This window comes from Dipteris shenzhenensis, chromosome 33, assembly GCF_047967505.1.
Source record: "Dipteris shenzhenensis isolate YYH24624 ecotype China chromosome 33, Dip_SZ_1.0, whole genome shotgun sequence".
NCBI classification, from domain to species: domain Eukaryota; kingdom Viridiplantae; phylum Streptophyta; class Polypodiopsida; order Gleicheniales; family Dipteridaceae; genus Dipteris; species Dipteris shenzhenensis.
Window position 1 is genome coordinate 23,368,881 of NC_141628.1, and position 12,821 is coordinate 23,381,701.

The 12,821-nt window shown below is 42.3% G+C and overlaps 1 protein-coding gene across 6 annotated transcripts; it reads right to left on the reverse strand.

Annotated features, from left to right (window-relative positions):
• Positions 1-4,534: 4,534 nt before the first annotated feature.
• Positions 4,535-12,395, reverse strand: LOC147879848 (zinc transporter). Of its 6 annotated transcripts, none has more exons than XM_087371528.1 (5): positions 12,195-12,395; positions 11,693-11,781; positions 5,726-6,432; positions 5,310-5,459; positions 4,535-5,206 (listed from the first exon to the last, which is right to left on the reverse strand). In XM_087371528.1, exons 2-5 carry the CDS (start codon positions 11,763-11,765, stop codon positions 4,901-4,903), a joined length of 1,236 nt encoding a protein of 411 aa, XP_087227654.1. In that variant the 5' UTR covers positions 11,766-11,781; positions 12,195-12,395; the 3' UTR covers positions 4,535-4,900. The 6 variants fall into 6 exon arrangements, with proteins under 6 accessions (XP_087227654.1, XP_087227655.1, XP_087227652.1 ...); XM_087371529.1 differs by having other exon boundaries at positions 12,190-12,395; XM_087371526.1 differs by having other exon boundaries at positions 11,905-12,395.
• Positions 12,396-12,821: the final 426 nt, after the last annotated feature.

The following is a 12,821-nucleotide window of genomic DNA, read 5'->3' on the forward strand; positions in this document are numbered from 1 at the left end:
CTATTTCTGGCCATTGAGGAAGAGTGTTCCTCAGTTCAAGAAGCTTCAACCACTGATTCATGGGTGTTGGATAGTGGTGCCTCCCGTCACATGACCCGTAAGAAGGGTATATATTGTTCCATGCAGCCTCTACAGGAACCCATCACCGTGATGGTTGGTAATAACAGAAAATGCCTTGTTGAGGATACAGGTACGGTTTCATTTGTTTCTGTGGATGGAGATGTTAAGAAACTATCTAATGTGCTATATGTTCCACAAATCAAGAGAAATTTGCTATCAGTTGCTTCCATAACTGACCTTGACCATGAGGTGAGGTTCAACAAGACAGGAGCAAAAATTATGGATAGTGCAGGCAATCTTGTTGGCACAGGAGTAAGGAGGAACAACCTGTGTTATCTAAGTGCTCTTATAGACACCGCTGGAGTGGACACAAGCAGACTTTGGCATGAAAGATTCGGCCACATCGGATTTGCAGTGCTGAAGGAGATGCAGAAGCAAGGTATGGTTGCTCACTTACCTGTTGTCATAGAAATCAAAGAACCATGTGAAGTTTGCATGATGGGCAAGCAACAGAGAAAGGCATTCCCACAAGAAAGCAAGAATAGAGCAAATACTCCTCTAGAGTTGGTGCATGTTGACTTGTGCGGTTAGATGCCTACATAGGCCTTGGGGGGATCTTCCTATTTTTTATTAATTGTCAACGACTATAGTAGGAAGATGTGGGTGTACTTTCTTTGCGAAAAGGATCAAGCTTTTGGTAAATTTAAAGAATGGCTATAGCTTGTTGAAAATGAAACAGGGAGAAAAGTAAAGAAAATCAAATCAAATGGTGGTAGTGAGTTTGTTTCTACAGAGTTTGGAGATTTTTGTAAGAGCAAAGGGATCAAGCGACAAACGACGACACCACATACGCCTCAGCAAAATTCGGTTGTTATGCCGAATGTGGACCACGGTGGAGATGGGGAGGTGTATGTTAAAAGGTGTTGGATTGCCAAACCACTTTTGGGCTGAGGCTATCAATACTGCGGTTTACATCCTTAATTGCAACTATACAAAGGCACTTAAAGGTAAAACACTACATGAGGCTTACAGCAGTAAGAAGCCATCTGTCTCCCACTTCAAAACATTTGGGTGTGAATGCTATGCGCATGTACCAAACAAAGAGAGACAAGCTACAACCAAAAGGCACCAAATATATCTTCTTAGGCTATTGTGATGAGAAGAAAGCCTATAAGTTGTATGACCAACAGGCAAAGAAGATCATAGCGAGCCGCGATGTGGTGTTCAAGGAGCAGCCACATGCAGTGGAGACAGAGAAGAGCTCTTCCACTTTATGATCAAGCAAAGAGGTAATTCACTATGGACCTGTCCCAAGAGCTATAAAGGAGAAGGAAATATCAGATGATGAAGGTATAAGTCACCAACCTGTTGTTACACCACCGGAAAAGCCATTGCCGCAATGGGTAAGGGAGCTCTACGACCATGATAACCAGATGCCTATGTCTGTTCAGTAGCATGCAGATGGACCAAGGCAGTCTCAGAGAATCGAGGAGCAAACGAGGGCTTTTGCTCACATAGTCAATATGGCCTTGATGGCTGAGATTATTGCAGAAGTAAAGGAGCCTGCGAGTTTGGAGGAAGCACTTACAGACCGAGAATGGAAAAATGCTATGCAAGTAGAATATGACAACATCATGAAGAATGAAACTTGGGAGCTGGTAGATCGACCACCTAATAGAAAGGTTATTAGCACCAAGTGGGTTTGGAAGGTAAAGTTCAAGGCCGATGGGACTTTGAAAAAGTACAAAGCCAAATTGGTTGCACAAGGATTTTCGCAAGTTGAAGGGTTTGATTTTCAAGAATCTTTTACCGTGATTGCCAGAGTGACCACTATTCGCACTATGGGTGTCTGCTCATAAAAAGTGACCAATTTATCAAATGGATGTTAAATCAACATTCTTGAATGGTGACCTCAAGGAGGAGGTGTACGTGGCTCAGCTACCTGGGTTTGAGGCCCCCAATTCTGAGAACAAGGTATGTAAGCTAAAGAAGGCTCTGTACGGGCTGAAACAAGCCCCAAGAGCATGGTACCAACGGATAGACAAATTCTTTCATAAGTTAAACTTCGAAAGATGTGCCTCAAATGCTAACTTGTATGTGTACAAGAAAGGTGAAAAAATTGCTATTATTGTTCTATATGTGGATGATCTTATTACTACAGGTGACTATGAAGACATGATCCAGCAGACTAAGAGTACACTCAATCTCTCGATCCCTCAATCAATCACACTCTCTCATATGGATTGCAATGCCTCAACGAAAGACAAGGGAGCTCTGATACCATGACAAAACATAAAGAAGGGAGAGGAGAAGAGTGGAGATGAGGAGAGAGAACATAGCTAAAGAGCACACCACAAATGACTATCTACACACTAGATTTAGTTGAAAATGTAAAATATATACAAACCCTTTTAGGATTAGGGTTAGGGTTAGGGTTGCACCTACTTATCTTCCCTTGTGGGAATGAAATATAATGCACAAAAACTAAAATGGAGTACATGTGGTGACACTTTTTGTATTGACGCATGATTGGTTTAAAATACCTTGAAGTGGAAAGATGGAGCATGAATTTGAAAGCAAGGTGAATGATAATATATAATTCATAAGGCTTGCTCGAGATCCAAATAGCGAAAGAGGACGGAGATAAGAGAGACAGAGACAGAGGGGGAACCTAAAAAATGTAGAGGAAAAAATAGCATGTGTCATTTAAAAATAGAGATTTTCAAAAAATAAAATCTTGATATGGTCAAATTTGTTGCTTTGATATGGAATATCAAGCTTTTATTTTCCAAAAATAGCAAGTGATTTTTGGAAAATAAAAGCTTGATATTCCATATCAAAGCAACAAATTTATATATATATATATATAGAGAGAGAGAGAGAGAGAGTAGGAAAAGTGCTCAAATTTGTTGCTTTATATATAAATTTGTTGCTTTGATATGGAATATCAAGCTTTTATTTTCCATATATATATATATATATATATAGAGAGAGAGAGAGAGAGAGAGAGAGAGAGAGAGAGAGAGTTTAGGGATAGAAGAGAGGAGCCAAAAGGAAGAGGACAAGTGTTTGATCGAAGGAATGGGAGACAAAGTAAAGAGGGGGAATGGGCAAACTATAACTTAAGGGGGGATAGGAGGGTATAGGGGGGAGATCCCTCAATACCACCGTGGGTTTGCATTCCAAGGTGCAACCACTGCAACCTTGAAAACTTTTCTCCCTTAAACAAAATATATATTACAATATATTGGTCTGGCAACCTAGAGAGAGTAACTAAACAATGGGGGACATAGAGGTAAGGCTCACATGTGTGAGGAGGCGTGGAAGCTTGATATTCCATATCAAAGCAGCAAATTTGAGCACTTTCCCTACTCCAAAGAAAGATATATATATATATATATATATATATAGAGAGAGAGAGAGAGAGAGAGAGAGAGTTTAGGGATAGAAGAGAGGAGCCAAAAGGAAGAGGACAAGTGCATGATCTAAGGGATGGGAGACAGAGTAAAGAGGGGGAACGAGCAAACTATAACTTAAGGTGGGATAGGAGGGTATAGGGGGGAGATCCCCTCAATACCACCGTGGGTTTGCATTCCAAGGTGCAACCACTGCAACCTTGAAAACTCTGCTCCCTTAAACAAAATATTACAGTATATTGGTCTGGCAACCTAGAGAGAGTAACTAAACAGTGCAGGGCATAGTGGTAAGGCTCACATGTGTGAGGAGACGTGGAAGATCTAGTCCTTTAGGGAGTGCTGCCCACTCCAATACAATTTCGTCCTTGTACACCAAAAATAAACATTTCTCCTCACATCAAAACTAAATATCCCTTCCTTGCATTAAAAAAGACTACCATCCCCCTACTCAACAAATGGGGGAATAAGCATTGAGGATATCCCCATACACAACTAATGAACCTTTTGAGTATATATCATAGGCAACAGGAAAACATAAATAACAGCAAGCTACATACACCTTGAATATCAACGAGTTAAATTCATATCAGAAATGAGACATTTTAGGGTGTAGCTCAACAGGCCTCACTTCAGCCTCTGTAAAGGCAACGTGGAAAGGAGGAACCTTGCCAGCTGTACAGCTTCTGCCAATGGGTTTGCATTCCAAGGTGCAACCACTGTAACCTTGAAAACTCTTCTCCCTTAAACAAAATATATATTACAGTATATTGGTCTGGCAACCTAGAGAGAGTAACTAAACAGTGGCGGGCATAGTGGTAGGGCTCACATGTGTGAGGAGACATGGAAGATCTAGTCCTTTAGGGAGTGCTGCCCACTACAATACAATTTCGTCCTGGTACACCAAAAATAAACATTTCTCCTCACATCAAAACTAAATATCCCTTCCTTGCATAAAAAAAGATTACCATCCCCCTACTCATCAAATGGGGGAATAAACATTAAGGATATCCCCATACACAACTAATGAACCTTTTGAGTATATATCATAGGCAACAGGAAAACATAAATAACAGCAAGCTACATACACCTTGAATATCAACGAGTTAAATTCATATCAGAAATGAGACATTTTAGGGTGTAGCTCAACGGGCCTCACTTCAGCCTCTGTAAAGGCAACGTGGAAAGGAGGAACCTTGCCAGCTGTACAGCTTCTGCCAATGCTATTATTTACAATAATGGGACGCTGCTCCCATTCTTTGAAAACAAGAAAACTCTGTGCGAAACAAAACTGCGGGGATGGAATGAGCCTCCTCATAGAGATTATTAAGGCTCTCATGCCCATGATTTTATTCTTGGAAAACAAGAGAATGTGAAACAAAACTTAAGGAAAAGTGTGGCTGAAAGGAGGCTCCTCGAAGAGGCTTTCATGCCCATATGGCCAGTCCTGACATTGCTGCTGCTCCAAGAAACAAAGATATATAAGACAGCACTTGCAACACACGATTGCAGCACATGCGCTTGCTTAGAAAGTCAGCTGCTATCAAATCTACCAATGCCATGTAGATAAGAATTCCTGCGGAGATGGAATCAAATACTCCTTCCACAATAAGGGCTCCTGGACTGTTAGAATCATAGCCTGAAGCTATTCCACTACCCACTGCAATGCCGAAGGGAGTGGTTAAAGTGAAGCACAGAGCCATTGCTGCAGTGGAGAATGACCTGAAACCTGCCTGAAGCAATAGTACCATTGGGATATATTATAAAGGCATGAACCAGGCAGAAATAAAGAAAAGTGAAATTATCTTTGAAAACTACTAGATCAAATGTGTATACCTGAGAAATGCAGCCCCCGAGTGCAAAACCCTCGAAGAACTGATGAAACGAGAGAGCAGCAAATAAGGGCCGAATTGTACAAGGACTTTGGGATACTCCTAAAGAAACACCAATTACTACAGAGTGTGTCACAATGCCCAACTCTAACACCTGAAGAATCAAGAACAGGGTGTCAAACAACATATAAAAAGTCTGCTTTATGAGAAATGAAGACTATAATAGCTATTATCAACCATGTGAGGACTTGTCTTTTCTATTTGAAAATTGGTTCTCATCAACACAACTTCTTTGCACTGATGGTCTGTTGTGCACTTTGAACATCTTATTTTTCAGAGGGAGATAGAAGAGATATTCCTCTAACACAGAAGCAGTTGCAAAAAGGAGCAGGTGCTAGCAAGGTAATGTTTTGAGCTCACCTGAGAAACAACAACATGCCTAATATGAGTCGACGTATCTTCTGCAGCTGATGAAGATGTATGGGAATGCCCCAGTATCCCGTGCACATGCTCATGAGTAACATCAGTACATGAATGGTGGCCATGAGGATGGCTATGAGAATGTGATGCAGCATGTGCACGTATGCCAACAACATGTATGTGGTCAGCATCTGCGTGTCCAGAAACACTAGCGTCTTTTCCAGGCCTGCTCTCAGTTAATGAGTCAGGCACTTCAGTCCACTCTGTTGGCACAGAATTAGCTTCCTCTGCCTGTTCTTCCCTTGCATGCTTCCTTTCATAATACTCTGTGCCTATGACATCAACCAGAAGTGTGCCTAGTGCAGCTAGCATAGCAATGCACCCAGAGAATGGAAACTCTCTCCATGGAATCTGTGGTAAGCAATTGTTTGTTAGAGCCTCCATGGCATCAGGCAGCATGTGCACAAAACCTGTTGCCAAAATTACCCCTGCTGCAAAAGCCTTAGCAACAACAAAATAAGTACCATCGGTCCTGAAAGCTGTCAGTTTCCTTCCCAGAAGGGGCGATGCTACACCGAGAGCACCGGCAAAGAGAATAGCTACGATAGCAGCCATCTTTAAATGGAAGGCCTCTTCAACATTTCTGCATTCCAAGTCAGCTTCGTCACTGCAACTTACATGAGTGACCATAGCGTTTGAGGCCCAGCCTGCAGAATAGGCCATGTAGTTGTCCGATTAGGTGAGCCGCACAAGTAATTTTACCACACAACAATTGCATTTTGCCAGGTTCAAAATCTCTCTCTCTCTCACACACACACCAACACCCACATATACCCAACAGATTGAAATCTCTTAGTAAACCCAATGTTAACGTTGTTAACTGAGGCATGGTGATGGCTGTACATCATTAAGCAACCCACAATGCACTCATGCAGCACATGCACACACATACCCTTCACCGACATGCATCCAGGTACACACCCACACAGATTGAGTGGCCATATGCTTTGATCTACTGCTGCCTGCAGAGACCCAAAACAGTTGAGTGGACCCAGAATAGACACAAAAAAACCCTCAACCTGACATATTAGATTAATATTTAGTGTAAAAAGGAAACCTCACACAAAAATTTGCAACAAATGAAATATTCGACTTAAGGTACAAGCTTGATGAAGAATAGGAGCTGTTCTTCCATTCAACCGAGCAGACTTTGCCTGGCCTTGAGATCACAAGTGCATGAGTGCTTCCCATTGGGTTAGCAGAAGTTGGGATAATGAGGACAAGGGCAAATGTAGGTTTGCTAGCATTTCAAACAATCGGATCAGCATAGGACATATCAAATATATTTTGAACAAGACTTGACATGTTTAACAAGAAGAACCTTTGGGAACCACGCATGTCTAAGTGTGGCCTTCTAATAAAGATTACAATTTGAATGGAATTAATATTTGGTAAGCCTATCTCTACTTTATCCCTTTTACTTGTAAAACTTTGGATATACTCACTTTTCAGCTTCTGATCTACTAATCACAGACCAGAAGTCTTGAGACGAAGTGATCGAAGATGGCAGCAAACAATGTCTTGTATTATATGCTCATCTAGTACTGAAACAAACATCCATGTACAAAGCAAGTCAAATTACAGAGTATTATTAAAAAACTACAAGAGAACAAACATGCGTGCGTCCATGCGAGTGCTCACACACGCACGCACACATGCGAGAGAGAGAGAGAGAGGTTTGTGACAGTCTCAAAGATTGGGCTCTTCAATCAGATGATTGCATTCGCCATGCAGCTGATATCACGGTTGCATCTTTACACAAGCCTTGTATTTAGATGATCCTTGTAACTGGCTGTCCCTTTTCTTGGGAATGTTCTTTGTAATATAATGACAGATGGATTTCCAAAAAGAGTGTGTGTGTGTGTATGTGTGTGTGTGTGTGTGTGTGTGTGTGTGAGAGAGAGAGAGAGAGAGACCACTCCATAAGGTATATTTTATATAGACAATGGCAATTATATTATTATCTCCACATACAAATGAGGACCCTCTTTATCTCCTTGCTGAATGAGCAGTTTGCATATGGCTTGAGTAACTACCCTTTTCATAGGCACGAGAAGTGGTGTGCTAACCGAAATTGGGTGGGTAGCAAAGGCTTGAGTTACTACTCCTTTCATAGGCAAGAGCAGTGACGAAAATGGGTGGATTGCAAAGGCCATTTAAGGGGACGAAAAAGTAACGACCAAACCTGCCATCTTTGCGGGCCCACAAACATTTATGTTCAAAACACCAACTGCCATTACACTTGAACAGTTTTTTAAAATGAAGCTGCCTTATAGAACTAACCCATCTACAAGGGTCCCCAATATCATGGCCATAGCTTCGAAATCAGAAACTTGAATCTCTTGTCATAGCTGTACAGTAAACTTGTGCTCAGTTATTCAAACAGAAATTTTGAAAAAGGACTTTTGTACTCAATGAAAACCTATGGCAACCATGCATAAATGAGCATAAATGAAGGTCCATGCTATGTTAGACAAAGCGACTGATGATTACCATAATCTAAGCATCTCTTTCAAAGAACAAGGCAAGAGAAGTGGAGTGTGCTACCCGAAATTGGGTGGATTGCAAAGGCCACCATTAAAGTGGACGAAAAAGTAATGACCAAACCTGCCATCTTTGCAGGCCCACAAAAATTTATGTTCAAAACACCAACTGCCATCACACTTGAACAGTTTCTGGCTTGCTGATCTATAGAACTAACCCATCTACAAGGGTCCCCAATATCATGGCCATAGCTTTGAAATCAGAAACTTGAATCTCTTGTCGCAGTGATGAGCTACTTAACCACCATTTGTATTTTACGTGGGAGAAAAAAATGGGATGGAAATAGCAATAATCAATAACCAATCCAATAGTTCCACACAGCCAACCCCAAAACCAATCCAATATTGCCACCCGGGCAGGCCAAAAATAGAAATTTATCATCTCCGCCAAAACCAAGCCTTCACTAAAGCCTTTCCCCCGAGCAGGCCAAAAATACCATAGGCGGATATATTAAGGTAAGATGGGGGTCGCAAGGTTGCGAGATCGATGTTTCACCACCTGTCTATCATTCCAGATGTTTCTGCACTGCCTTGCGTAGGGTATAATAGGGCTTAGATCCAGTGGGAGGGCGAGCTGCAGTGATGCTGGAGGATTAACCTGGCAAGGAAAGGACGTGACCTTGTGACATTCCATCTGATCACCCTGGTGGAAGAGGACATTTTAGAAAAGCACTCGAAACTATCTTTCTTGCTTGCTGCTGCAAGCATGTGAAGCGCTGAGCAGGGGAGAAGGATGAGAAAACCTGAGAGAGATTGGTTCCAGGTGCTGGAAAGGCTGTTGCTGGGATACAATTGCGAGTAGGAAAACCTACCAACAATATGAGGATGAAGAGGAACTGAGGAGGTAGCTAGAGCAGGAGGTATTCATGAAAGAGGAGAAGGTTCTGGTAGAAGAGTCATATGAGGTCGGACGAACCCTGCATGTGTTCTCTATGGTGCCATCATCAAAATCTCGCTGGAGTGGACAAGCAGATAATTACCAGTGCCGCGAACATGAACGTTGTCCTAGCCAGCAGTAGCCTTCTTCGACCCCCCTTGTCTACCACAGATGACGCCAGGAAGGAAAGCAGGAGGATGGCAGTGTGGTTTCTATGGAGGAAGGGTAGGTAGAGGGAGGAGGGGAGGGGAGGGGGGCGGGGGGGGCGCTAAGTGGACGGAGAGGAGAGGCTGAGTGGAAGGAGAGAGCGGAGAGGCTGAGTGGAGGGAGAGGAGCGAGCGGGAGAGGCTGAGTGAGAGAGATGTGCAGAGGGAGATGGAGGGACGGGGAAGGGAAAGGGGGGGGTGTTGGGTAGATTAAATTAGAATTGGGTAGATTAACTTAGATTAGTGGGTTAGATTAGAGGACTTTAACGTAGGCTAATGAGTTAATTTATAAATGAATCTCGCAAATTCCTGAATGCCTTCTAATTTAATCAACCCAGTGAGTGAGGAGACAATTAAGGGCCAAAATTACCACCAAAAGTCTTCACAAATAAGTGAAACCCAAAAGTACAAGAAAGCCACATGGACTGAACACTTCATTTTTTTCCCTGATATTCAATACTGTTATCCTGTGTACCATTATGGATTATCTTTGAAACAAAAAACCCTTTGGTTCAGCTTCTAAAAAGTTGGTTCATCAAACGACGTAGTTGCTTAGAAGGGTATCATACTTAGAATACTCTGAAAACAGTAATTATAAGCAAGCTTAATGATTGGCATGCTCTAGTCATGACTAAATGTAGTGATGTTACATTTCTTCTAAGTATCTTTCTGCATTTGGATGGTAAGCCTCGTGCTCAGTGATTGAAAGAGAAATTTTGAAGGACTTTTGTATCAATGAAAACCTATGGCAACCATGCATAAATGAGCATAAATGAAGGTCTGTGCTATGTTAGACAAAGCGATTGACGATTACCATAATCTAAACATCTCTTTCAAAGAACAAGGCAAGATCATAAGAAAGTCCAAGCAAATGCATTTGCATCTTTTAATCCAAAAATAGCAAGCAGTAGGAGAAATCTTGGTAATATCCTTTCGCTTGCTTTCATTTGATGACATCACTTTGCATTAGCCACTTGTCGTAAGTTACATTTGATTGCAAGACATCGCATTGCATTTGCTGCTAGTCCGTTGAAGTCGCATAGAGCGATCGTGATTGCCTAGATGGACCACATGGAGGACTGTATGTTGCTATTTAATATGTCCTTGAGAATCATTGTCATGAAGAACACAAATATGACCTTGATAATACAAAAGAGCACTTGTGAATAAATAAAACAAGAGCATCTATACTTTGAGGAACCCATATTGCCACGTGAAGTCCTTGCCTCATCATCTTTGCTTTTGGGGGAATCCGGGGCATCATTATAAAGGGTAGTGATTACCTTACCAAAGGATGAGGGTAACCTATTGAGGGTATCTACAACCAATGTTTAATCTTAATGTACGTGAAAGTTGGCTAGAAATTGTACCTCACCTGCTTGTCTATCATTCACGACTGGCTGAGTAAAAATATATCTGAGTGAGTGGTGATCTATTTTGACCATAGTGTTGGCACCAATGAGACGAGTTTCACAGCATAAACAATAGCAAGAAACTGTTTGCAAGTACGCTGGGCACCTAGCCTGGACATTAGATTGCTTGTGGCTATCAAAAGCAATAACTCTATCTTCGTCCATCAACATTCTCTTGCAGCTAGCAGAGACCTGTTGTAGACTTCAGTTATGCAGCCCCGTGGCTGTGGACACTGAACAGCAATTGAGTGCCTACAAGAGTATCTATTTTGTAGTTTATTTGTCCGCTTTTTTGGAGCATAACTGTAATATTATGGCTACTTTTTTCTATTCTCTTGTGTACACATAGTGAGTGAGACCTAGAGAGTTGTGAGATCCCTTTGGTGAAAGCCTCCACTACGAGGATGAACTATTCTCTGACGTGAACTCCTGACAGTCCACAACAGCCTTTCAGAAGTAGGCACTATGATCTGTTTGATTACCTCGATGTTTATTACATTGTTTTAGAGAGAACTCATTTGGAGCACTTAACAAATCTTGGGGGGGCGAAAGCAATATTAAAACACACAAGAAGCTATAGGAAAAAAATGTCATGCAAAGTTGTTTTATGATTGATCCCACTCAAAGAGGTGTCTGTTAGTAGAGGAAGCTATGTTGCCTTCATCTATGCAAAACATTGCAATCTATGGGACTGATTAGCATTATTCTCATCTTCTCATGAACACATGCTTGATCGAACCAGTGCGAACTACATGTAGCTATTTGTAGTGCTACGAGCATATAAAGAGTTTTGATCTTTCTTGTGTTAGTCTATAGCGAGCTTCATCCAAAATTCCCGAGTACCCTTAATAATAAGACGGTATATGTACCTGCCAGAAGCTCCAACTTCTCCTTGACAAAGAGAAAGCACGAGAATGGTCCACCGTCACAGCGTCCCAGCATCCCCTTATAAGATCGCCTGCACTTGTAAGTAGGTTCAATGATCTAAAGAAAGCCCACAATAGATACTGGACAAAGTAATGAATGCACGTTATGTTGAACAACAACAGCCACTCAATGCCCTGAGCACTTGGCTACCTACGTTCTCAAAACAGCAGAAGTTGAAGGGACGTGGATTACAAGCAGAGTAAAATTTTCTCTTGCAAGCATATAAAAAATGCACTTCAAAGGCATAGACTCCTTCCCACGTTGCCAGCCAAGTGCTAATGATCCCGAACGGCCCAGGATGCGCAATGAGCATCAAAGGTGAATGTAATGCAAAATTGACGAGATTCTTAAATGAGATCTGCTATTACAGTGAGTACGAAATCGAATCTTGGATTTACTATATATCCATCTCCCCAAGTATCGAATGCCGTTGTCGAACCTTACAACAGCGTTCTGCGAAGCGTTGGGCACAGAAAAATTTGCGAAAACGGGTAGGCAGCAGGTGACGGAGGCTAGAAGGTTGGGCCGAAAAATGGATTCGTACCAGAGAAAGAAGGCGGCGTAGCATCGGAATTTCGAATGAAGAGACAGGGAGCAGGGGCGGGGAAGAAGAAATGGAGCGGGAGATGGGGAGGATGCCGAAGAAAGAAGAATGAAAGGGAAGTTAAACGGAGGAGGACGAAGAAAGGACTTGCTGTGTGGACATGGTGGCGTCATCGACGGCCACTTGGCCGCCGGCGATATTTTCCCCGGCAGGCCTTGCCATCGTTGGGCCGCCGGCGTTTTCCTTTCCGGCCGAATCCTCCGGCGGCATGTCGACATTCTGCCATAAATATATATTCCCACGGCCTTGCCATCTTTCATCCGGCACAAATTCAGCACATGATTAGACCGCATTTCCTTGACATCTCAGCAGCCCCTTGCTACCTACTTGGATGTTCAAATCTCGGTGCTTGCATCCAGCGCACGCCCACGCCTCTAGAGCATCACCACATGTGCGTTAGTGGGTGCATGAGTATGCCAGATGCACACACGTCCTCCAACAAGTGAGATTGCCTTTGGAAGATGAAG

Coding starts and splice junctions, on each gene's coding strand:
- LOC147879848 (XM_087371526.1), bottom strand. CDS start 11,996: ATGCCTTTGAAGTGCATTTTTTATATGCTTGCAAGAGAAAATTTTACT. Junction 5,460..5,725: donor GGCATGTTGTTGTTTCTCAG/GTGAGCTCAAAA, acceptor TTGATTCTTCAG/GTGTTAGAGTTGGGCATTGT. Junction 5,207..5,309: donor TCGGGGGCTGCATTTCTCAG/GTATACACATTT, acceptor CTATTGCTTCAG/GCAGGTTTCAGGTCATTCTC.